At 47.1% G+C, this 27,230-nt stretch overlaps 1 protein-coding gene across 5 annotated transcripts in view; it reads right to left on the reverse strand.

Annotated features, from left to right (window-relative positions):
* The window catches only part of CHCHD6 (coiled-coil-helix-coiled-coil-helix domain containing 6), a 239,609-nt gene that overhangs the window by 35,109 nt on the left and 177,270 nt on the right, over positions 1-27,230 (reverse strand). For all 5 annotated transcript variants that reach the window (XM_033210921.1, XM_033210920.1, XM_033210917.1 and 2 more), the window contains exon 6: positions 11,407-11,477. In XM_033210921.1, coding sequence (XP_033066812.1) covers positions 11,407-11,477 — 71 coding nt within the window. The remainder of the gene's footprint in view (positions 1-11,406; positions 11,478-27,230) is intronic.

Consider the following 27,230-nt stretch of genomic DNA (forward strand, 5'->3'; position numbering starts at 1 on the left):
ATTCTAGATCACCATCATTTAATCCTGTCTTTAAGGAGAAATGATGATTTACAAAAATTAGGAGGACAGTTATGTGGCAAATACACTCCAGGCCCTCCGTGGCTCCCTTCTGTGGATGGTGGCCCCCGGTGCTGGATCAGGGGTTATGAGAGTAAGTCATTAAAAAGCAGAAGGCCTCCCTGCTATAACCAGGGTCCAAGAGAAAACCACTACGATACTTCCTAGGAGAAGCATGGTGGCTGGCTGCCTGCCTGCCAGTCAAGGGAGACAGAGACAGAACACCAATGCTGCCACAGAGGAAGTAGCCCTTCTGTTGCTCGTGGTCAGATGAGGAGGGCTGGTTGTATACCACATTTCCAGTACAGAGTGACATTGCTGCTTTTTCTTTTTTTTTTTTTTGAGGCGGAGTCTCGCTCTGTCTCCCGGACTGGAGTGCAGTGGCCGGATCTCAGCTCACTGCAAGCTCCGCCTCCCGGGTTTACGCCATTCTCCTGCCTCAGCCTCCCGAGTAGCTGGGACTACAGGCGCCCGCCACCTCGCCCAGCTAGTTTTTGTATTTTTAGTAGAGACGGGGTTTCACCGTGTTAGCCAGGATGGTCTCGATCTCCTGACCTCGTGATCCACCCGTCTCGGCCTCCCAAAGTGCTGGGATTACAGGCTTGAGCCACCGCGCCCGGCCTGCTTTTTCTTAAACATTTACACAGGAAGATGAAGGCTGTACAACTTCCCTTGGTTATCACATTACAATGCCTCATTGCAAGTCAGGAAGTTCTTTGCCAGATGTAACTTAAGTTTTCACAGCTGCAGTCCGAGGCTGTAGCCCTGATACTATTCAGACAATGTTTCCTTCTCAGAGGAATAAAATTCCACCCTCTGGTCAGCCTTCTCCTTTCCTGGAGGCCCAAACTGTGTGCTTACCTTTTCAACCCTTTAACCGTTCTGGTCTCTCCTTCTGGAGCCTCTCCAATCTGTCTACTGCCTGCCTGCACAGCACAGCCCCAAATGGAGTGCCAGGTGCCCAGCACTTGTTTATTCATGGTGACAGGACAGAATGGGGAGCAGAAAACCACTGCCTAATTCCTAAGTTTCATTTACTCCAGGTAAAGGTTCAAAATTATTCCTGATGGAGCCTTTGGATGCACCTGATAGCACAAAAGCTACACTGACTGCTGCAAGCTTCGTCTCTCATTACTCCTCACTAACACATGAAATGACAGATGCAAAAACCTGGCCAGCAGCTCCTGAGCAAGTGAGTGAGCCAGGCCTGAATGAAAGCCAGGTGATGGAGGCCTGGAAGGAAAGGCACCCACCTTTCCTGCAACCTCAGCTCCTGCTGCTGGGTTTCTGCCCAAGAGCCTCAGCATGCCCATGGAGGAGAGGCCCTCCAGGCCCAGCCATTCTGGCTTCACCCAGCATCACAGCTCATCTGTGCCTCAGGTGTTCACATGTCCACAAACTGAGCACTAGGTCCCCAGTTAAAGGACACTTCAAAACCACAGCTCAAGTTCATGAGGAAAGGAGATTGCCTCATATGCTTCAGGGGGTCAGAAGCCAAGCCCTGACTGGCAAACAGCACACTCCCAATCTTTCCCACTCACACAACCAGGAATCCAGCTCTAGGGACAGTGCCTGTCTCATGGGGTCACCCTTAGCTTGGGGATCTGATGTCCAATTGCACTAAGAACCTCCCTCACCCCTGGTCCAAGTCATTATTGTTCCTTTCCTTGTGGTTGTGTTTGTAGTCTTATTAATTTTTAACTATACAAGCTATACGTGAAAGAGAGAGAATGTGTGTGTATATATATTTAAATAAACATTTCAAATAAAGCTACAGTTCCTGTTGACCCTTTTTATAATCCTGAACTTCTCTGAACTAACCAGAGATAACTATTATCTCCCGTCAGGAACATATCTTTTTCAGACTTTTTCTCTGTATCACATAAATATGTCTACAGAACAGAGATGGTGCTACCATATGTGTGTCAACATGCATTGTAAACTACAACTCGCTTTTTCCTCAACCAGAGGTCTCTGGCGCCTTTGCGGGCCAGTGTGCACAGCGCACGCTGTAGCTGTCGCTTAGAGCTCCAGGGTTGGGGGAATTGTGTTATGCATCACCTGCCACTAGGTATGAGGCTGCTTCCGATTTCCACACTCAGAATCAGGGTCACAGTGCCCTTTGTGCCCATGGCTGCTGGTGCACAGACCTGAGCATTTCTCTGGGGTACATTCCCAAAAGGAGAGCTGCTGGGTCCTACGTCCTTTCCTTCTTGGCTCCAGGTTCAGTGACTGATATCCTCTACACACCTAGGAATGTGCACTCTTTTGACTATTATACTCCAATCTCTTAATAAAATGTGAGTTTCTATGTAACGACACCTACCATTTATTGAGTGCTTACTATGTGCCTGACACTTTCCTAGAGGCTTAACAAATTACCTCATGATGCCCTCAAAACAACCTTCAGAAGTAAGGGAAGTCTGTCTCAGCATTTATGTCATCCGACTCAGGTCACACGTCAAGTAGCACTGCTAAGAGCTGCACTCTCTGTCACCGCAAAGTCTCTGCCCTGTGTGGGGCTCCTGCCTCGTCAAAGCCCTGTCTCAAATGAGGTGAAGCCCTGTCTCCGTTCAGGGCCTTGATCCAGACAGAGCCCTGCTGCATCAGTAGGTGCTTAAACAGCCAACCACTTATTTTTAAATTCCACAATGGGTGTCAGTTCACCCACCCATCTGACACTGACTTGGTGAGCATCTATCAAGGCTAAGTCCTGGCTTGGATGGTGAGGATACAGAGATAAATAAGACATTAGATTGACCTCTGGGTAAGACAAACAGTAAGCAGAAAAGATGCTTAAGTTAAATTTTAAACAGAGTGATCCATAAGAAAAAAAGAGGGAGGTCATTTTAGACAGAAAGTAGGATATACAATGACAAACAGCTTAACAGATTCTGTGTTCTGAAATCAGAGACCAAGAACAGAGATTCAGAATTGAAAACCCTGTCTTTAGAACTCATCTGGCCCTGGGATGTCAAATGGGTTTCAGTCTGGATGCCAACCCCACATGGCTGAGACCAGCTGCTACAGTGCAGTGGCAAGAAGGATCTCAAGTCCCCATCCAGGTTCAGCAGACCGCTGGGGTCCATGTGTGACATCTGCCCTGGGCACAAGACAAAAGCAGTCTCTTTATCACACCCACAATGCCAACAGTGATGGTGGTTCACCACCACCCACAGAACCAGCCGAGGTGTGATCTTGAGAGAAAATTGTCACCAGGTGTCTTTGGTTTTGACTTTCCATTCCCATATGCTACACAAACACTAACCTCTGTTGGTCAACTCTCTCTCCATGCATCTTTGTTTTCCTTGTTACAAAGGTGGCAGAACTCTGTAAGCACTGGCATGGGAGTAAGTGCCTGCATAAGTTGCCACAGCTTAGGAAACAAGCACGGGTAAACACACACACACACATACAATGTGGTGGGCTGAAATTCAGGGAAGGGCACAGCCAGCACTGGGACAGCCAGGCAGTCAGGTAAGCAGCAAGCAGCTGAATGCCCCCATCCTGTACATTCTAGAGATACATATCGCAGTACAGCAGAAAAGAGCAAGGTGAGACTCATCCACACCTGGGTTCAAATCCCACCTGCCTCTCCCTGGGGTGTGTCTGTAAGCAAATCTGGATTATCATATTTATCTGGTCTTCATAAGAAGCTGACAGAAGTAGGTACCACCATCGTCCGTGTTTTACAGACCAGGAAACTGAGTCTGAGAGGTCAATGAACTTACCTTCATTTCCACATCCGCAGAATGGTAATAATAATGGCCTCTGCCACCTGAGCTTCTTGTGAAGATAGGAAACGGTACAGTACACGTGCCAAGCACAGTTGCTGGCACGTGATGATGTTCAGTAAAAGTTTTTCAAATAAGAAATTAACTAAATTTTGATTTGTTGAATGAATGTATTAAACAGGTTTTGATTTAACTTCTCAAAGAGCCAGGTCCATCAGATTAAGCCGCACATCTCAGTAAATTTCTGCATAGAAAACATTTCCTTTAAAAGGTCATCTAAGGTTCTCTACATAGGGAAGTGAGATATAGTAACATCTTTTAAATTCAGGCTAAGACGAATGTTATCTGGATTACAGAATGTTTAGAATGCCATTTTCTTTGGGGTTTAAATAAACGACCACTGTTTTAATAGGTTATCTATCATTAGCTCACTAAAGAAATGCAAACTGGGGAAGCTCCGGTGCCTAGAAACAATTCATTCTCTCAGGTGGGTCCTAAAGCCCTAAAGCCTCTCCCAGAGTTTACTAAGTCCTGTCTTCCAAGTGCAGGTGAAAGTACACAACAGCAGCTCTGCTCTAGCAAGTCCCAAGACTGCCACATCCACATTAATCAGGCCTCTCTGGATCAAAGTCCTTGGAGCACAATGGTTCAGTTTCAGGAAATAGTTAATAACCTTCTTCCTTCAACTCAATTGTTCTAACCTCTTTGAGGGCTGGCTCTCTGTGGGGCCAGGGAGGACTGTACAAGTTTCCTGACAAGGAGAAGCCAAGACAGATTCTGAATGAATCCCACGGGAAGCGGACTGAAGGTTGTCATAAAAAATAGATGTGACACAATAAATGCAGGAGGTTCCCTGGGGTCTTAATCTCTTCCTTCAGAAAATTTGAACTATTCTGCCTTCTGTGCTGCTGTGAGGTGGGTGGGCGGGGGTGTACATACACACTTTGAATATTCACTTCTGTCTTAACAATAGGATTCTTCCAAAACAAGAGGCCCTAGTCTGTGACTGTTAGCCTTGCCATCAACACTCCTCTTCGGTGGAGAGCTCCCTGTTGGCCCTGAGGCAGGAGTCTTCTGAGATCTTGACATATGCTGGGCTTGATCCAGGCCTCAGTACAGGTTGGTGTCCCAAGACAAGTCGGGAGAGTCACCCGTGTCTTTGATGCCTTATGCTGCTAAAACGAACAGGGACTGGCTTTAGGATTTTAGTTTCCTTTACCTGGGGTGGCCCTTTACTGCTTGACAAACTCTAGTCATTCCTCAAAAACTCAGTTAGGATCTCTGGTTCCAGCTACAATGGAGCAGCTTGTGAAAGGCCTATGCTCTCCCCTGAGAGAAAAAGAAATTAAGTTGGAATACAAAAAATCTGTGTGAAGGCATCTAAGGACCGATGCAATTAAGACTTGAGGTCCAAGACTATGAAGTGAAGGGAACTGTGGAGAGGTGAGTGTTTGTTATTAGAGCCACTTTCCCCCTCAAAGTTTCTGCCCATTCTTGGATCAGGAAGACAGGCTGAATGTCAGGCAAATAGCTTCAGCTGAAAGGCAAGAAAAGCTGTGGAGGCTCTCGGCAGTCTCACAGGATGATAGGGAGGTAATACTCCTGTGGAGGCTGCCCGGGCAGCTAGGACTTACGGAACCAGGATTCCAGAGAAGGGAGCTACAAAACAGTGAGACAATACTCAGTGGTTTTCTTCTTTTAAAACATTTGTCAAATTCTTGAGCTACTCAGGCAAGAAGCTAAGAAGCTAACTAAAAGAAGTCACTGAAAGAGTGGAGTTTTCAGAAGTCTCGCAGAGCTGAGGAAACAAAAATAGTGGTTTAGAGCTCACCAAGAAAGAGGGACCCTTGAAACCCACATCCTAGGCATCTCTGGGGAAGGTTGTATCACAGAGGACCTCTGTCATCTTTCCAGACAATTTCTGGCACTCAGTCAAGAATTAACAGACATACAAATAAATAGGACTACAAGAAAAAAAAAAAAAAGGCAACAGAAATAGACCCTCCGATGATTTTAAAACAACTGTAACTAATATGTTCAAGCAAATAGAGAGCAAAAGGTAGAATTTCACCAGAGACTGGGAATCTTAAAAAAAAAAAAAAAAAAAAAAAAAAAGCAAAGCAAATGGAACTTTTAGAATGAAAAACATTGAGTAACTGAAATTCTGAATGCAATAGATTTAAAGCACACTTGACACAATAAAGAGAATCCATGAACTAAACGACCAATAAGGAGAACTCCAACTACAGTATGGAAATTTTTTTTTTAAATGAGGAAAAACAAACAAAAAAAAGAACAAGAGACATATGAGATAGTAATATATATAACTTCAGGAAAGAGGAGAGATAAAATAGGGGAGAGTGTTATTTGAAGAGATAATGGTAAGAGATTTCCAAAACTGAGAAAAAGATGTCAAACTTCAAGACCTGAATCCCAAAAAGAATAAAGAAAATCTATAACTAGGTACAGCTTAGTAAAACTAAAGACAGAAAATGTTAAAAACAGAGAAAAAAGAAGTAAAGGAATGACAACAAAATCAACAAAAAAGGAGAATGTAAAGATATCTTCAAAGAGCTGAAAGAAATGACTGCTATATTTTTCAAAGTGAAGGTGAAAAAGGTATTTACATATAATTAAAAATAGAACTTCTATCAGAAAAGATACACTAAAAAAAAAAAAAATAATGAAGGCCAGCCACATGCAGTGGCTCCTGCCTATAATCCCAGCACTTTCGGAGTCTGAGGCAGGAAGATCGCATAAGCCAGGAGTTCAAGACCAGCCTAGACAACATAGTGAAACCCTTTCTCTACTAAAAATTAAAAAAGTTAGCTGAGTCTGGTGGTGCACACCTGTGGTCCTAGCTACTCAAGAGGCTGAGGTGGGAGAATCTCTTGAGCCCAGGAGGTTGAGGCTGCAGTAAGCTGTGATCATGCTACTGTACTACAGCCTGGGTGGTGACAGAGTGAGACCTTGTCAAAAAAAAAAAAGAATGAAAGAAAAGAAAGAAAGAGAAAAGAAATAGTAAAAAAAAATTTACTCAGAAGGAAAGTGTCAGAAAAAAACAATAAATCTGTAAGTCATTAGAAATACAGAAAATTTGAACATGACTAACCAACTTAACCTAATTGACAATACAGAACACTACATCTACTGACAGAATATACGTTCTTTTTAAATGCACATGGACAGTTTACCAAAGCACATAATATACTGGACCATAAATCAACTTTCAAAAATTTTCAAAGAATTTAGAGTATGTTCTCTAATCACAGAAGAATTAAACAGAAACCAATTATAAAAAAGGTAACTAGAAAACCCCTAAGTGTTTAGAAATTAAACAATATACTTTGAAATAACCTATGAGTAAAGAAGAAATCAGAATGAAAACTGGAAAAATTTTAACTGATTCATACTAAAAATATATCAAAACTTGTAGCTAAAGCTGTATTTATAGAGAACTTTGTAGCCTTAAATGCATACATTAGAAGATAGATAAAGCTTTGAAAAAGGTAATTTCACTGCCCTAAGGATCAAGTTAAAATTCCTGCTATGGTTACAAAGTTCTGCATGGTCTGGCTCATGCTCACTTCTTGGAGCTTCCTCTTTTTCTCTCTTTTCATTCATTACTCTCCAGACATACTGGCCTTTTTTCAATTCCTTCAATAAGTTAAATTGCTTCTTGTCTCAGGGCCTTTGCACATACTAATCCTTCTGTTTAAAATGCTTTTTCCTACCATGTGACATGTTCTTTCTAATTTAGACTCTTTCTTTCATGGCACTCATTGCTATAATCAGTTAATTGGGTAACTAACTGCTTGTTGTGCAATTAATTTTAAAACATTGTTTGTCATTCTCCAAATGTTATAAGCTCCTTGCTGGCAGGGACTGCAGCTGTTCTGTTCATCACTGTATCCCCAGGGCCTAGCATGGTGTCTGGCAAACAGCAGGCACTTTATACATGTGTATTAAATGAATGAATGAATACATGGACATCTAGTTTACCATCTAAGCAAACAGTTTACTCAAAGTTGTTAAAAGATACTCCATGGTCTTGGAAGAAAACTCCTCAATATTACTGCTATCAGCAGTTGACATTTATTTCTATGACATTTATGATGTAATTTACAATATTTGTTAATCCAGGAAATATCTCAAACATTTCTCTTGATGTTTAAGTTAAATAATTTCTAACTGTATACTGTTTCCTGTTTACTATATTTGGGAAAAGGAAAAGTGTTTTTATAACTCAATTTATATATCAAATCTGTTCTACTGTATACCAAGCTAGGTGCTATAAAATAGTGACTAAAATGACTGCCGTTATTAACAGTATCTTAGCCCATTCAGGCTGCTATAATAGAGTACTATAGAGACTGGGCAGCTTATAAACAGTAGATGTTTATTCCTCACAGTTCTGGAGGCTGAGAAGTCTAAGATCAAGGCACTGGCAGATCTGATGTCTGGTGAGGGCCTACTTTCTGGTTGATAGATGGTGTCTTCTCTGTGTCCTCAGCATGGTAGAAAAGGAAAGGGAGCTTTCTGGAGTCCCTTTTATAAGGGCATGAATCCCACTCACGAAGCCTCCACTCTCCTGATCTAACCACCTTGCAGGGGCCCCACCTCCTAATATCATCACATTGGGAGTGAGGTTTCAACATATGAGTTCTGGAGAGACAAAACATTTAGTCCTTAGCAAACAGTCACACTAATATCAACAACAGTTGTTGACATCCTAGGTCAACTTTCTATGTGGAATCTTGCTTAATTATCACTTAAAGATTAAAGAGTGTGCCCTGTTTGTTTTGTAGGTGAGGAAACGGGGGCCTGTAGAAGTGAAGTGATTTGCTAAGGGGCAGGGCTGAGGTCTGAGCCCTGGTCGGAGTCCAAAACCCAGGCAGGCTCTGAGAGTTCCACCCTGCTGCCATCTTACATCCAGGTAGGGCCTGCAAGGGACAGCAATGATGCCAAGACAAACAAAGGACGAGCAACTCCAGCCCTGCCACAGAACTAGCTGTGACCATGGACAAAACGAGTTATTTGACCTCTCCAGACCCTTCACTTGTATGTGAAACTAAGAGTAAATATAGAATGGAGTTAAAAAAAAAAAAAAAAAAGAATGGAGTTGAAATGCCTTGCAGAGTACTTACTGCCTGTAAATAGTGGTAATTATTATCAAGGGATGCTGTAAACAAACACACAAAAAACCCTTATGCTTCACTCAGATTAAAAATACATTCACATCCATCCCACCTTGCCTTCGGGGGATATGAGGATGAGAAAGGCTATGACAATAAAGCCAAATTCACAAAGGGGCTGCCCGATGATGGTGGGCCACTTGGCAGGTGACAAACATGATGGTTATCAACAGAAAGCTGCCTAACTTCTCCCCCAGTGCATCTTCTCCTTGGTAGGTGGGTCCTGGCTCCAGGTAAAAAGTGAGGGGCTGTTGGCCCTGAAAGAAGCTGCTTGGGTAAGAGAAGGGGCAGCAGCTGTGGCCTGGCCCACCTCCAGGGATCACATCCATGCTCTAGCTGTCGCTCATCAGCCTCTTTGATGTGGCTGCCACCACAGCTTTCCTTCTCAATGTTCTGTGATTCCAGGTATTTCTCAGCCCCAGATGAAGAGGACATACCAGGGGAAACCTTTCAGAAACCTTTCAGAAACTGAGGGCTGGCCATCAGTGGGGGCAGACTGTCTGTGTGGGGGGTGGCTCACACCCTGCAGGGCAGTGCAGCACCCTCCAACTCCTAGATGCAGGCAGCCTTAGTGCTCACTCACTCAAGCTCTGTGTGGTCCCAGCATCAGCAGGGCTGTGCTTCTATCTCAACACCTGTCCTTGTCTCTATCTGCCTATTGGAAGATTCTCTTCCTCCCAGGCTCCTAGTATTGCTACAGGACTTGAAATTTCAGGATAATTGATCTTCTTTTTTTTTTTTTGGAGATGGAGTCTCGCTCTGTTGCCCAGGCTGGAATGTAGTGGCATGATCTTAGCTCACGCAATCTCCACCTCCCAGGTTCAAGTGATTCTTCCACCTCAGCCTCCCAAGTAGCTGGGATTACAGGCATGTGCCACCACATCCAGCTAATTTTTGTATTTTTAGGAGAGATGGGGTTTCACCATGGTGGCCAGGCTAATCTCAAACTCTTGACCTCAGGGGATCTGTCCACCTTGGCCTCCCAAAGTGCTGGGATTACAGGTGTAAGGCCACCACGTCTAGCAAAATTTCAAGATAATTATTTTCTCTTCCCCAAACACATTCTTAAATGGCTCTGCCACAATATATAGTATCCCCATGAGCTTTAGGTGTTTAGTGTTCAAGAAGAAAACCCCTACACTAAGCCTGGGCAACATGGTGAAACCCCCATTTCTACAAAAAATACAAAAATTAGCTGGGCGTGGCACACACCTGTGGTCTCAGCTACTCGGGAGGCTGAGGTGGGAGGATCACCTGATCCCAGGAAGTCAAGGCTGCATTGCGCCATGATTGCACCACTACACTCCAGCCTGGACCACAGAGTGAGACCCTGTCTCAAAAAAGATCCCAAAATTAGCCTACATTGTTGCCTGTCCTATTCTGTGCCTTTGGATCTATATTGACTGTTCGTCTGTCCCCACTGTCCTTCTCGCTCCTCACAGTTCTCTGCACAGCTGTTTTTACAAGTATCATGCAAACCTGTCTCTGACACTTCTTTCTCATGAGGCTAGACTCACTGCTCACAGTTCTGTGCCCTGAGGGCTGCCGGGTGAATTGCCCCAATTCACTTTTGGGAGGAAGCAGCCTTCCCAGGGAGTGGATGGAGTTGGTGGCAGCCCCTTGGCTAATTTATGAAGGTCTCTCAGGTCCACAGAGACCAACTTCACACAGAGAACCCATAAGACCCAATTCCTTCCAGCAAGGATCACTTTCTGACCTTTCAGGGAACTGTACTATTGACTGAGTAGAGCCACATTGGTACTGGGCACACTGTGAGCACCTCCCTGCTCCTGAGTCCTCAATGGACAGTACAGGAGCACCATAGACAGGGGACAGAATGCTGGCACTTAGGACTGTGTGATCTGAGCAAGCCAGCAGCTCTCTGGGCCTCAGATCCTCTGGGCATGAAGTGTGGGCCACCCCGAGCAAGAGTGCGCACAGGGTACACTGGGATTACCAGTGCACTGGGATTACAGTACCTGGTACTGTACCAGTACCAGGCACAGGAAGCACTGAGAGGGGACACCTTCCCCTGAAAACCCCTCCACAGTCAGAGGGGAGAGAAGCCAGCAGAACCCCTGTCCCAACTCCTTCTGGGGCCTGACGGCCAGTTCCTCAGCTAGCCACACAAGGAAAGGAGCCCCTGCTCACCAGACACTGGGCCCTGAAAATAACTCTGCAAGTCTACCCCAGCCCCACTCCAATTTGCCAAGGAGCTAGATAAGAACTGAGTGCTAATTTGGCCAATTACAGATGACCAATGGCTACCTCAGATCCAGGTGAGGGAGCTGAGGAACAGATGGTTGTGTGTATTATTAGGGAAACTTGAAATTAGGCAGGTGGTGGCAGGTTTCGAGCTACATGTGGGAATTTTTACAAATGTGGGCCAAGTTTACAAAGAATAATAAACATATTCTTACTTTATTGTGCTCTCCATCTTCGAAGCTGCCTCATGGAATTGCTGTGAAGACAGTTTATACATCTCAGCACTCTACAAGGAGAAAAACAGAACTGGTTACCAAAGACTGAAATCTCCCTCTGCTCCCTCATGGGATGCAACCACATTAGAAGTTGACAGATGCTAATTGCTTGACCGGCATCAAAGCCGACTGGTGATTAATCCACAGCTTGGGTTCCAGCTCCACCACGCATGGCCGCTGCTACAGAATCCTAGAGTAGCAATGGCTGCAAGTGCGTTACGAGATCCTCTAGCTCAGGGGTTAGCAAACCACGATTCACGAGCAAAATCCGGCCTGCCACCTGTTTTTGTGAATAAGGTTTTACGGGCACACAGCCACGCTCATTTGTTCACGTATTATCTGTGGCTGCTTCTGTGCTACAGCTATGATAGAGACTACATGGCCTACAAAGCTTAAAATACTTACTACCTTTAAAGAAAAAAATTGCTCAGTCTTGATCTGGTCCAACCCCTATTTTACAGGTAGACTTCCCTTCCCAGAGAGGTGAAATGACTTGTCCAAAGTCACAGAGCAACGGGGCAGTGTCAGGACTACAACCCAGGTGTCTGGATTCCCAGTCTAGGACACACTCTGCTGCCTACCCTGACCACCCTACTCATCGGAACAGCAACCACCCGTCCAGATTGTTGAGGGGAGCATCCACAGGCACACACTTAATTTGTCCTGAGATCACCCATTACGTGTGCACCTACAGACCCAGGTTTGTGGAGGGAAGGCCCAGGTCTGGGGGCAAAACACAGTTGGGTCTAAGCCCTGGTGCCACCACCGTGTGGCTCTGGGTAGGTTATGGAACTTTGCTGTGCCTCAGAGGCGAGCTGCTCCAGGCCACAAAGGCCCAGGCCCACATCTTCCTTTCTTTGTGAAGCTCCAGCACCTTCGCATGTTCTGAGGGGAGATGGACATTAACACATATGCTAGCAGCCTCCCGCCGTGCTCCAGGTGGGAGTGTGGTGAAGCCCACATGTGGACATGTAGGCAGCAGGGAGAAGGCCAGCCTTGGGCTGACTCATGAGGAAGCAGTTTCAGAAACGAAACAACCTGAGGTGGGGCACGGCCCGTGGTCAGACCTCCCCGGTGCGGATGAGGAAGGCGCAGATGTCACGTGGAGTTGGCTTGAAGTCAGATCTTTGGCAGACACAACCACATCTACTCCTCAAAGCCTCACACGGGCACTTTGGGAGGCTGAAGTGGGTGGATCACCTGAGGTCAGGAGTTCAAGACCAGCCTGGCCAACATGGCAAACCCTCATCTCTACTAAAAATAAAAAATTAGCTGGGTGTGGTGGTGGGTGCCTGTAATCCCAGCTACTTGGGAGGCTGAAGCATAAGAATCACTTGAACCTGGGAGGTGGAGGTTACAGTGAGCCGAGACAGCCACTGCACTTCAGCCTGGGCAACAAGAGTGAAACTCCAAAAAAAAAAAAAAAAAAAAAAGCTCATACAGGCAGCATGATTATCCCTGTTCTACAGATGAGCAAATGGGAGCTTCAGGCCTCAGGTACCTAATGCAGGCACAGATCAGTCAGTCCCTGAAACATGCTTGTGTGGCAGTGAAGGAACTTTAGAGCTGCATTGCCTTGCACATTTGTAGGACTTCAGCTTGGCTCTCTCTGCCCACTAGGCACACAGCTAGCCTGGCTGAAGCTGGGCAGACAGGAAGTGAGAGGTGCGCAGGGGCAGAGCCACTCAAGGAAAGCACTTCCTGTGCACCATGGACCCCCTCAGCCTTCTGCAGGGAAGGTAACTGAGGCAGGGATGGACCCCCACCTCTAAGGCTATAGGGCATGGAAGGCAGGTCCAGATGGAAACCAGGCACCCCTCTAGTCTTACCCCAAGGATTCCCCTGCTGCATTGTGACCTCAGAGAAATGCTGACTGGGAGGCAAATGTGGAAGGTGAGCCCCTGGGGAAGAGCACTTGGCTCACGGGATGAGGAAGAAACACCAGGTGCTGGCATTCTGGGCTGGGCTGGGGGAGTCAGGGAGGCCTGGGGGCCACTTCTGGGCCTTTTACCCTCCACTGCCTGGTGAGCTTAGGCAAGTCACCTCGTTGCTCCTTGCTTCTGAGCCAAGGAGATAATGGATGCCTCCCTCTATGGCTACCAGGAATGCCAGCTGGGAAATGCCAACCCTCCTGGCACACAGCAGGCACGAAGTAAATACAGGTTCTCCTCCCACCACAGCAGCTGCTGCCAAAATGCCCAGCAAGGGGGCTCCAGTGTTCTCTCTAGAGCCCTCACATTCAAATGAGAGATTATGTCTTTGCCTCGACCAGTCTAGTATTCACCAGCACTGCCTGTCCTGGGCGAGGCGATAGGGACAGAGACATAACAACTTCAGGCCTCCCTCCCACTCCATGCAAATGCCCTTCCGCCACAGCCTGGGTGGGGATCACTTAGCTCCGTCTGAAGTTCCCCTTCATGAGACCTCATCAGGAGACGGCATGGACCACAGACCCACATTTTGATTTGTGCTTTGGCATATGCTGGTGGTGTTCTTTAGGTAAGTCACTTCTCTTAACAGCAACACAGGGCATCACCCAGCCTGCAGTTAGCGGAGAGACAGTTTGGCACACAGCATCCACCTCAGCCCACCAGAGCCACTGAATTTTCCAGAGCTAAAATATGCCTCATCCTAAGCCCCGCCCCCCACAATTCATCCTGGCCTACTTCCTTTCCCACAAAACAACCTCATGGCTCAGGCCTTCTCTTTGAGCCAAACCCCTCTTCCTATGGCTGTGCCCACAGGACTCCTGAGTGTCAGGTCACCGTCCTGCAGGCCCAGGCACCTGTTGCCGACCTTCTCAGAGAGCGAATCCTTGGCCCAGATGGGCTCGGCCCGCTGTGGGCTTCAGGAGACACTCAGAGACTATGCTCAAGATGCCATACTGCCAGAAATAGCCTGGCTCTGGTGAATTTGGATAGCGCTTGGGTTTGATTGCAAGCTCAGTTTGAACATGTGGTCAACTTGATTTGTCACAGGAAGTACCCACAGGCCAAGAAGTGGCGGTGATTACCCTGCTGCAGCTTCCTCTATTGTTCTTCAGAATGACTCAGAGAAATTCCCCATCCTGTCCTGTCCTGACCTGCCTACCCTCCTCATCTAATCTGCCTGAGCAGACCTACAGGGACGGATGTCCTCACAACTGCAGCTCCCTTGGCACTCGAAGGTCTCCGGTTCACAACTTGGGAGTACCGAGCCGGCTTCCTGTGTTCACAAAGCTGCTCATCCATCAGGCCTTTCCAAGGCTGCTGGAATGGACCCAGACTCCCTCTTCTGGGGAGGCAGGGCACTCTGTGGACTCCTCAACCAATCACCAGGTCAGGGCATCTAGAAGGACTGGACACTACCAACGTGCATACTGAGAACCCGCCAAGTGCCAGAGGGTTCTGAGACAAGTGTGGCTTGCTCCCTGGCCTCATGGAGCTCTGAGATGGTGGCATCATAATTACAATGGGACACTCAGCCAGTTATCCCAGGTGCTGTGGGGCACCTGAAAGGACAGCCTGGCAGAAATCATGGGTCAGACTGATTTCCTGGGAGCCAATACCTAACTGAGGCTTAATCTTTTTTATTTACACTAAAGAATGTTTTTGAAAAATACTTACATATGGTTTTAAAAAACAAAAGTAGAAAGCATGGAGGGTATGCAGTGAACAGTGAGCCTCTTGGCCAGTCTGGTCTCAGCCCTCAGTGTGTGTGAGCACACACATGTGCCCCACTTGTTCCTGACACTCACTGGACTGCAGCAGACACGATGTGCCATACTTCATCTTTCCACTGATCCTCAGAGACCTCACCCACTCTGGCTGACCAGCACTTAGTAGTAGGAATGAATACGTTGTAGTATCATCCCTTGAGTATCACTCAAGCAGCTACCCATCCTTGTACAGAGGTCGTTTCTAGTCTTCTACTATTATAAACAAAGCTAAGAGGAACATCTTGGCATCTAGAACTTTGTGCCTAAGTACATCCGTAGGGAACATTGTAGAAGTCAAATTCTTGGGTCAAAGGGTATATCCATTTTAATGAATTTTAAAGGATGAGCAGAAATGAGCCAAATGAGAGGGAGGTCTCCTGAACATAGGCAGTAGTGCGAGGAGCCTGGGGCTGCCACAGGGCTGTGTATGGGGCAAGAGACGCCACTGCTGCTGCAGAGGCACAGGGCAATGGCCAGAAGGGGACGTGGAGGACACGAGCTGCAGGCTCAAAAGCTTGGACTGCACCTCATGGGCAATGAGGGTGAAGAAGGCTTTCCTTTTTCAGTGATGGAGGGGCAGGGAATATTTTTTTTTTTTTTTTTCCTGAGGCAGGGCCTCACTCCTGGCTGGAGCGCCGTGGTTGATCATAGCCCACTGTAACCTCGACCTCTGGGCACAAGCTATCTCTCCACCTCAGAGCCACCCCAGTAGCTGGGACCACAGGCATGCACCATCCTGCCCAGCTAATTTTTGTATTTTTTATAGAGAGGGGGTTTCGCCACGTTGGCCAGGCTGGTCTCAAACTCCTGGGCTCAAGTGATCTGCCTGCCTTGGCCTCTCAAAGTTTTGGGATTACAGGCGTGACCTACTGTGCCCAGCTGATCTGTGTTTTTAAAAGAACATTCTGGCAGCTGTGTGGACGATGGCGTACAGCTCTCCCTAGCTAGGCCATCAGTTCTAGAGAACTCCTGGAACCCTGCAGCACAGTGCCTGGGAAGGCAGCGTGATTTTGCCTGTAAAGGAGCCCTGCTGCCCACTGAGAGACATTGGGAAACTTCTCTGAAGTGCACTTTATCGAATTCTCACACATTAATTAGCACCCAGTGACCCGGGACTATTATTTCTGGGTGATTTTCTTTCCCGTCGGACTCTTTCGTTTCCCAAATTTGCAGTCTTTTCCTCTGCCCTGTAAACAGCTGGCCCTCCTCCTCCTCCAGCTGCCCCACATGCACATCTGAAAGCAGGAGGCCTGACCTCCATTAATTAAATATGCCATTAAAAATTAAATAACGTGAGTAAGAAGGTGTGAGTGTTATCTCCATGGGTTTCCAAAGTCACAGTGTTTCTTCAATTACTTCCCGAGCATTTTCATATTTCATACTGTCTGATTTCTCCAAGGGCTTGGATCTGTGAGACCAAAAGCAAGGGTGAGGGTGAGGGAAGCATGGTGAGGAGGCCAGGGAGGAGAAGATGACAAAATATATCTGAGCAGAAGAGATCACCTGGCAGCCCCTGCCCCAAAGCCAGAATCCAGGTGTGGGGCGGGAGGGAGGAGGACATGGGGCCGAGGTCTGAGGGGAACCCCCATAACTGTAGAGCAGCATGGGACCAGTGCATTAAGGTGTGTGTAATCACAGATGTGAAGACAACAGAGTCTAATCTGTGGAGGTTGGGGAGAGCAACTTTTGAACGGGAGCCCTGAAAGACACCCCCCACCCACCTCCCGAGTTAAGAGCAGTCATTCACAGCCTACGGCGTGCACAGGCTACGCTGGGCGCCATAGGAGAGAAAGAGCCTAAAAGGGTCACAACACTTGAGGATTTACGGCTAATAGCAAAGAAAGAACCAAGGTCTCAGGAGCAGTCCAAGAACAGAGCGGCAGCACAGGGCAGCAGCAACGTGTGCACACCATGGTCAGACTGCCTGTGCAGGGTCAGGACCCACCTCTTCCGGGTGTATAACCACAGGCAAGGGTCAAGACCTCTGGGTGTTTCTTCAGCTTCTTATCTGTAAAATGACAACAATGACAGAACTTCCTTTCTGCAGTTTTGTGGGAATCGAATGAAAATGCGTGTAAAATGCTTAGAACAGTGCCTGGCACAAAGTAAATATTCAATACATGTTTTAATAACTAAACCTCTCCTACTCAAATGCATAAAAACCAATCAAGTATAATATATATTTGGAAGAGAGGTCTGAGAGTATCAGAAGAGTGAAGTCTCCTTGGGGATGTAAACTCCACACAGATAGGGACTTCAGCTTGTTTTGTTCACTAACCTATCCCCAGAGCCTATAACAGTGCCTGGCAGACAGCAGGCCCTCAATATAAAGTTGAGTAAATGGACATGGGGGTCAGAACCACTACAGAAAATCCTAGAAGATGATCCCACTTGAGAATATCTGAAAAGATGATCAGGACCTAGTCATTTATAGAGTTAATCAAGAAAGTTTGCTGATTCCCACTATTCCCACTCTGTGCCAGGAGGCCCTGCTCTAGGGGAGCTGATAGGCTGGGGTGGAAGCCAGCTGAGGGTAGCACAGAATCCTACCAAACCACAGAGGAGGCTGAGGGTGGGGCCAAGATGGCTGGGAGGGAGTGAGAATCAGGAACCTGGAAACTTTCCCACAAAGTGAGAACATTTCTCCAAATGCTTTGGGAGAATGCAGGAGCCAGCAGTCACTGACTGTGCTCTGCTCCTGCTAGCAATGTATTCAAAACTTCAATCAAACAGGGATATGTCCACTCACAAGGTTTGAAAGCCCTCCTCAGGCCAGGCACTGAAGCAGAGACTTTCCAACAGGTCAACTCCTGGCAAGCTAAAAGCAGTATTTCATGGTAAGAAATACCACCCCTTTGACAGATGAAGAAACCAAGGTTCAGCAAGGCAAAGGGTCCTACTCTGGGTGTCAAAACTTCAAGCAAAACAACAGGATCCGAGGACAGGCCTGGTGGCTTTCCACACAGTGTCAAGCCTTCTATTCTACCAAGCTGTCCCTTGGGAAGAAAAATAACAAACCAAAGGCCATGCAGATGCCAGCACATGGTTCCATGTAGAAAAATGTGCAGCCTAGGATCCTGCTGCCCAGAGCAGGGGAGAGATTCCCAGCAAAATTAGTGCAGGTGGGAAAAGGGCCAAGGTTGACAATGCAAGTAAATCCCAGAAATCTGAGAGGAACAGATTGAAGACAGGAGAGCCCTATGCCAAGATGCTGTCAACATGGCCAAACGCTGGTCATCTGGTGAGATTTGGAACTTAACAGCCTAATTATCCAAAGCTTCTCAAAATTCACAGGAACGTTACATTTTAAGGGAAGTGAAGAAAATAAACATATTCAGGATTCGGAGAAAGAGTTTCTGATGTGAAAATAGTAAAAACCACAAGTAAGTGAGAAATGAACACAAATCTTTTTAAAAAGGTCCAAATAATCAATATAAAAAATTAAAAGCTCAGGACATGCAGTCAGCTATCCATCCAATGAATGAATGAATGAGAATTTTAATTTTGTTAAGTGGCTGCACATCTGGTACTTGGCAAACTTATGAGGCTAGTCGGCTATGCCCTACTGTGCTGTCATCTGGAGAGGGAGACCCCTCTTTCCTGACTTGCTCTTCACTTACCCAAAGCAAGCGTGCACAGACCCTGAAGAGATTCAGAGATCTGCCTTGACTGGAGTCAATGCAAAGTCAGCTCAACTGAACCTTCCATGTTACTTGTAATTCCTGAGACCCTAGGTTGGCATCTTTGCCCATTCCCCTTCTTAGCTATCTCAACTCTACCCATTACCTCTGAATTCCCATCGTCAGACGACTTTGTTTCCACCCAAGAGACAATAGCAGCTGCTGCTGGGCATACATACCCCCAGCACTTTCCACTAGGGCCAGGCATGCCTCTGCCCACACCCATAGCCCCTACACCCTCAGAAGAGATGCCCACCAGCCATCTGGGTTCGTTGTTCCAGCATCTACTGTGACATGGATGATGGCTCCCCCTTCCCTGAATGTGCTTCTTCATTGGTCCAGGGAGAAAAATGTCTACCTAGCTTTCAGGAGTGCTGAGGATGCAGTGAATAATAAATGCAAACAGACTGAGCACAGCAGGAACCAAGAGAGGTGAAGTCCTTGCCTTCACAGAGCCAACACTCTGGATATGGAGGGAAAAAAACCAAAACCACAGCAGGCTAAATAAAGTGAAAAGGAGCAACAAGGTAGGGGTATTGTTTTAAATGATTGGCTAGGGAAGGCTTCTCCCTCCCGCACCCCCGGCTGACACTGGGCAGAAGTCTGAATGATGTGAACAAGGGAAGTAAGTCAAGACTGGGAAAAGTCTGGGATGAGACTACGCCCAGTGTAAAGTAGCAAGATGAGCGCAGTCGGAAGGTGTTGGAGGGCGTGAGGCACAGATGCAGGGAGGGCCAGTAGGGTTGGGCCTCAAGCCACAGAGCCCGTTCCAGAGTCGGTAGGGAGCCACTGGGCTTAATCAGGGAAAAGACCCCATCTGATGTCCATTCTGGAAGGACTGCTGGCTGCCGTGTAATGGTGTTGACTGGGAAGAAAGAGTGGAAGCAGCCGTCACCCTGGAAGCCCGGAGGCGGCTGCAGTGGCCCAGAGAGACGGGTGGGTCATTAGCTGAGGAAGTGTGGAACACCATCTCCACTAGTGGCAGTGCAGAATGAGACAACACCAAAGGCTTGGACCTGCTAAGTTTGAAACGTAGAGGGGACAATGGGTAGGGAAGTCAAGACAGCAGCTGGAGTGGGAGTGAGGTGCTGAGGACGGGCTGGAGTCTAAGACGCAGATGTGATGGCGTCTGTACAGCGTCTACTCAGGAAGGCTTGGCCCTCGTCAGAACTGTGCTCCATCAATGATCTGATCCCACTCATATTTCCTCTTTCCCTCTGCCAGTCATTCTCCTTCCAGAACTCTCCTGTTACATGCCCTCGTCTCTTGGTTCTCGCATCATGTCCCTGATTCCTGCAGTTCTTGAAGTACTGAATACCACTAGCTATCCAGCTCCTGGAGGGCTACCTGTCATTCACCACTGCTTCCTATTCCATGGGTCCCTATCTCAGGCTGCAACCAAATTCAGAGAACCCTGTCTCCTTGCTTGTCACCAGACTCCTTCCCTTTCTGTTCCCTGTCACTGCTTTCATTCAGTCTTTATCATCTTATGAGTGGACAAACACAAGGATGCATCTCACACACCCCCCATCCTGGCCACCCTGTGGCTCCATCCCCTGACTGCGGCTATAGGGACAACCCTCCTCGACAGCTCTCAGCTGAGAACTTGCATGGTTCCCCTTGCCTGCAGCATGACATCCAAGATGCCCCCTGTGAGGTCGGGCCCTCTCTGGTAAATAATCTTGGCACTGTCCCCATAGGGGACTGCACTTCTCCTGCAACGCCTTGCTGTTTCCAAGCCTCCATGATGTTCTAGATGTTCTTTCCTCTGCTAATTCTTCCCTGTCTACCCGAGAAACTCCTGTTCATGCTTTGAGACCCAACAACTAGGTCATCTCTGCTGAACAATGTCATTCTTCTCCCAGGCAAAACTAATCATTTCCTTCCCAGTGTGCTGTACCAAGACACTTTTCAGCGGCATTTCCCACTGCAATCATCTGCTGACATGCCTGTCTCCCTGGCTTAGACTGGGACCTGAATGGGCTCAGAGTCAGTTTTTTACCTTGATGGCTTAATGCTTGGCCAACCATGGGTCTGACAGATGCCTGCTTAAAATATGAATGAAGGCGCTGTTTCTTGGCTCATTCTGGATGTGACACATTCCAGACTGCTCTGCCCTCATCACCTCTAGCTTAAGGTAGTCAAGTCCACTGCTCCCACCTCCGGCCTAGCCTCCTGGAGGCAGCAGAGGCAGTCCTAAAAGCCATGCCTTAACACCTCACTTCCTAGCTCAAGCCCCTTCCCTCCTCCACCAGGGCACCCTACCCTTCCCCTTCTAGGCACCTCGTTCTAGGACATCTATTCCATGTCCTATTTCTTAACGCAGCTGGTTGGCTGCCATCTAAACCTTGCTACAGTGTGAACTGCTAATTAGAGTGTTTGTGAGAGTGGCTTTAGGTGAGACCCTCCCAGAAGTACTGGCATTCGTGAGAAGGAAGAGAAAAGATCCCTCTATGTCACTCTCTCTCTGTTGGTGCCATGACGCGGAGTCCAAGGCTTACAGCCGAGTGTTCTGGACCATGCCTCTTCTGGGTCTGTGGCTGAATCTATCATTTCAGTCATTACTGCGGTGTGCATATGCTGCTGCTGCTGCATGTAGTTGCGTGTATATATGTATGTATACACTCACACACACACACAGGCTTTGCAAAGAGTAAAGCTACAGATAAGCATAAAGCTGTGTTAATTAGCAATAGCCGCCCAGGCTTTTTAACAAGGTGATTCACACTGAATACTAAACAGCAGCCATCAGCCTTTGGGGGAGTGCTGAGTGTCATCCCAGAGATATTTCTCACTGCAAGTGGCCAAGACAAGTGTCTGGGTGGGAATGACCCACCTCTTTGGTGGACTTTGGCAGGAGAGCCCCAGAGGAGACACATACAAAGGGCTTTAGCCTATAGTTTCCTGGAAAGGGCACACACAGGAATTTTTGAAGACTACAGGGCTAACCAAATCTACCCAGTGATTTGTAAGAGGAGGGACTAACCAGGGGTGAGAGGCAGCTCTGTGACACTGTCCCCGCAGGAGACAGTATGAGGGAAGGGTTTGTGTTTTGGTATATAAGATAACAGAAAAAGTGTTCAGAGGAATGGGATTATTCAAGAAAAACTTCATGGAAGAAATGCCCGATCAACAGTTAAAGGCACAAGATCAAAGTCCCATTTAAAGCGATGTGCAAAAACAAATTTTTAAAATTATGCTATGGTATGTGAAAGGTAAATCTCATCCTACCTAGACCCAGGGCCTGCAGATGAGGATGGGATCCCCTGGAGCCAACCTGAGGCCAGGGAGAGGGTTTTAAAGTAGAAAGGAAGGTAGAGAGCTTCAAACGGCTGCAAAGTACAGAACAGCATTTAACCTAGAAAGACAGAAGCCATGTGAGGGCAGACAAGGAGGGAATGCCACAGTGTGCTTGGAGTAAACAGGATCGACAAGGAAATCTACTGCCATAATCACTCCACTGGCAGGGTATGGGAGGAGGCAGGGCCGTCCAGCTGGGTGGCACCACTATCTGCACAAAGGCTAGGCAGCCAGCCACGCCTTGGTGCTGCTGGATGGTTGGTTTTTACATTTGGAAAAACATATTCGACTAAATGAATATCTAAAGAGTTTGAAAACAAAACGCATAGCACAACAGACATATTTTTAAAAATTAAGGGACATGAATTTTAATTCTGATTCTGCTACTTACTAGTGATCTGACCCCTGAATAAGATTGTACAGGGTCTTGATGGTTGTGGATTGCTATGATTCTCTGCAACAGAGTAGAAGAGTAAAAAAATCCAAGGACAACCCAAAATCTGGGAAATCCAAGGTTGGGAGGGAATTCCAGGGTTAAGGGACGTTATGCCCTAAGGATCCAGTGCGGCTGCTCAGACTGAAGGCGGGGGTGGTTCTCTGCATCAGATCTACAGACACTGTGCATTTGGGCCAAGCAGGCATTAACAGATGCTTTTGCTCTTTGTGCTGATCCTAGAGTTCCGCTTTCAGGTAGAGTGGGGAGGGAAGGCTGGACAAGGCACTGCACTCAGCGTTTCTCAGTGTTGGAGATGCTCAGCCCTCCTGACAGTGGCCAGCCACACTCCTGAGAGCAGGCCCCAGTTCCCCTCAGAATACCCCGAGAAGATGGCCGTGCCCCCAGGCCGGCAGCTACAAGCATGCCTCCTGACCTCCCTTCGCAGGAAACTCACCACCGACTCCTGACTTAATTTCTGCCTGCTCAGTCTTTGGCAGTATGGCAGTATACAGCCTTGCTACTCAAAAGATGTATTCCGTGCCAGCAGCACCAACATGGCCAGGAAGCCTGTTGCAAATGCAGAATCTCTCAGACCCTTCTCCACACCTGCTCTTTACAAGCCTGCAGGTGGTCCACGTGTATGAGCTCTGAGGAGCATTGGGTGTGCAGAAGGGAGGCCTCTAGGGGGTCTTGGTTCCAAGCACTACAGTGATTTTTTTTTTTTTTTTTTTTTTATGATACAGTCTTGCTCTGTCGCCCAGGCTGGAGTGCAGTGGCATGATCTCAGCTCACTGCAACCTCTCCCTCCTGGGTTCACGCCATTCTCCTGCCTCAGCCTCCTGAGTAGCTGGGACTACAGGCACTTGCCACCATGCCCAGCTACTTTTTTTGTATTTTTAGTAGAGACGGGGTTTCACTGTGTTAGCCAGGATGGTCTCAATCTCCTGACCTCGTGATCCACCCACCTCAGCCTCCCAAAGTGCTGGGATTACAGGCTTGAGCCACCGCACCCAGCCTACATTGATTTTTTAAAAATATGAATGTCCTTGGTTGGGTCTTGCTCTCCTCTTCCTAAGAGTCCTTCTATCCTTCATGTATCTGCAGTTCCCACTGGGCTCTGGAAGACAGCCATGCTGTGGCCCTCGACTCTAGGCCAGCGGTCCCCCAACCCTGGCTGTGCACTGGCAATACCTGAGCCATTGTTACACGTTCTGCCTGAGCCCACCCCATACCATAGAGACCCTGATTACTGGCCTAAGGTGGGCCTTAGGCATCAGTATATTACAGAAGCTCTCCTAAGATATTCTAATGTGCAGCTCATGTTGAGAACCATTGTTGTAAGGTCAGGGAATCTGGAATTTAAACTGGAGACCTGAGTTTAAATCCTGGATTCTCCACTCACTAGTTTTATGCCTTAGGATGAATTACTTAACCTGCATGTTCCTGTTTCCTCATCTAACAAGTGAGGGCAGTAGGAATAGCTATCCAGTAGATCTGTTCCTTCCCTCAGAGGAATACTAAAGGATTAGACAATGCAGGGGTGCCAGGCAGTGCAACAAGCACTCAATAAGTGACAGTAGCTACTGGCACCACTTTCACACGTGTGGTCACAAAGGAGAACCGTGACCCTCTAGTTATCATGACGCTGTTGAGTCTTCTCTTACTAGCACCACCCTTCCTCACATGGCATAATTTCAAATGTTCCCCAAATCCTGCTTGCACTCTTTGAAAAGAGCCTCAACTGATCTATGTTCCAGAATGAAATATAAATCTAAGATGTAGTCTGAGCAGGACTTTATCATACGTATTATACTTTCAGAGACAGTCTTAGACTGCATTTGGATGGTTCCATTGGAGTCAATTCCTGTTGGTGGCCTCTTTAGCATCCATTCCTTTTCTCCCTCTCTGATAACTCCCACTTCCCGTGGGGAATCCACATACTTCTAGGGAAGTGGACTACAGCCCCAGATCCACAGGTGGCAGGATGCGACTGAGGTCAGGCCAACTAGTGCATTCCAGTGCCCTGGCCACAGGACTGATGAGTAACTAGGGTGGTCCAGTCAGGATGAGTGAAACTTAGGACGACTGCCAGGAAATTCTGAGACACAGACAGCGTCTCCTGTCAGAGGAGGGCAAAACTAAGAGTCAGAGAAATGAGCAGTTTATGGGTGAAGCCAACCATGTAGGCTATACCACCCTGGGTCTCCTGTTACATGTTTCTTAGCCAGTAAGTTAGTCAGAGTTAGCCTTTTCCTTCTCGAAGCTGACATATGCATCACCACTTGCCCCTATGAAGCTGTTTCAGCACCTGCTCTGTGCCAAGTGCTGTGCTGGTGATACAGTTCGGATCTCTGTCCCTGCCAAATATCACGTCAACATCTCCCCAGTGTTGGAGGTGGGGCCTGGGGGCTGTTTGCATCATGAAGGTGGATCCCCCATGAATGGCTTAGTGCCATCCCCTTGGTGATGAGTGAGGTCAGGCAAGATCCAGTTTTTTAAAAGTGTGTCACACCTGGCCAGGCGTCATGGCTCACACCTGTAATCCCAGCACTCTGGGAGGCTGAGATGGGCGGATCACCTGGTTCGGGTGTTCAAGACCAGCCTGACCAACATGGAGAAACCCCATCTCTGCTAAAAATACAAAATTAGCCAGGCGTGGTGGCACATGCCTGTAATCCCAGCTACTCAGGAGGCTGAGGCAGGAGAATCACTTGAACCTGGGAGGCGGAGTTTACAGTAAGCTGAGATCGTACCATTGCACTTCAGCCTGGGCAACAAGAGTGAAACTCTGTCTAAAAAAAAGTGTGTCACATCTCCCTTCCTTCTCTCTTGCTCCTGCTCCAGCCATGTGAGACACCTACTCCCCATTCGCCTTCTGCCATGATTGGAAGTTTCCTGAGGTATTCCCAGAAACAGATGCTAGCACTGTGCTTCCTGTACAGCCGGCAGAACCGTGAGACAATTAAACCTCTTTTCTTTATTAATTACCCAGCCTCAGGTATTTCTTTACAGCAATGCAAGAATGGCCTAACGCAGAAAGTTGAGTGACTTACAAACAGTGTCTCCTTTGATTCTCACAACACTGGAAAGGTAGGTGTCACTCCATTTGACAGACGATATATGCCAGGCTCAGAAAAGTCAACTGACCTGCCCAGGACATAAAGGTAGGAAGTAAAAAGGCTAGGGTTAAGATCTGGTCTCCAACTCCATATCACACTGAGCTTAATGTCAAGGAAAACTCCCAAGGTCTTTTCCATTCACGTTGCTACACACTACATGTACAGTGAGCTTTCTGGGATATAGCAAAAGAGCCCAATACTTTTTCCTGTCAAATTTCAACACACAAAAATTAAAAAACATATAATTTAACAAATCAGATCTGGTGAGATTGTGGGACACTGACTTATCACTGTGACAATCAGGACACTGCTGGTTTTAAGTAACAGACAACTAGAATCAAAGTGGTCTGATCAGCTCAAGGGAATTATTGGCTCTCACAACTTTAACATCCAGTGGTGCTGTACAAATCAAGTGGCTAGATGAGATCACCACAAATTTGGTGATTTCCATCTCCTGGCTCTGCCTTCTTCAGGTCAGGTTCATGCTAAGCGTGGTTTTCCTCTCGGTTGCACTGCTGAGGGCTACAGCAGGAGGACAAAGTGTCCCTTTCCAATGCGCTATGGAAGGGCACCCTCAAGACCAGGAAAGGTGTATGGATGAAACAAAAAAGAGCTGTGCTCTCTGAAGCCCAAGGGATTATTTCTCCCAGGTCCCCAAACTTCTCTTCTGTCTTCTGGGTGGGCTGTGTCATCTAAAGCAACCACGATAGACAGGAGGATGGTGTATGTACATCAACATCAGTGACTTGGAGAACACATTAGAATTAGCATTGGGTTCATCTCACTCAGAAACGCATGGGCTATATGAATAGAAAAGGAAGGTTTCCAAACGAAAATCCAGATACTGACACCGAAGAAAGGAAAATGGATTCCAGGCAGCCCAATACTGCAAATGTCTTTGATGGTCATTCAACACATTTACTACCCATCCAAGCTTTGGAAAATTTTGCAAATTTGATGAGTAGGTTTCTTCATCTTTATCTAAATCATAATCAAAACAATGACCAGGATAGGAATAAGGAAAACTCTGTGGGTTAACGTTGATGTGTTTCTTAGCATTTTTCCAATATGGTAATTAAACCTATCACACAACCTGGGCATCTCAACATTTAGCCACCTGGCCCAGAACAATGTCATCAGATCCCACCAAACACTGCGCAGAAAGGCAGTTACAGTAAGCTTGAGCTACATAGTCTACTCTTTTAGACATCACCGAAGAAAACAATGTTAGCCCGAGACCCTCAGAGTCAGTGGTGGCACCCAGAGCCTCACAACTGCCTGTGGCAACCAAGTGCCCCACAGGCCCTCAACACATGTACATTTGATGTACTTACTACTTCCCATCTTACTAATTTCCTCCTTTTAATATTTACTGAGGTGAAGTTCACGTAACATAAATTTCACCATTTTAAAGTGAATATTTCAGTGGCATTTAATAAATTCACAGCCAGGCATGGTGGGTCACGCGCATAATCTCAGCACTTTGGGAGGCTGAGGAGGGCAGATCATCTGAGGTCAGGAGTTTGAGACCA

This window comes from Trachypithecus francoisi, unplaced genomic scaffold (genome assembly GCF_009764315.1).
Source record: "Trachypithecus francoisi isolate TF-2019V2 unplaced genomic scaffold, Tfra_2.0 Lachesis_group0, whole genome shotgun sequence".
Lineage (NCBI taxonomy): Eukaryota > Metazoa > Chordata > Mammalia > Primates > Cercopithecidae > Trachypithecus > Trachypithecus francoisi.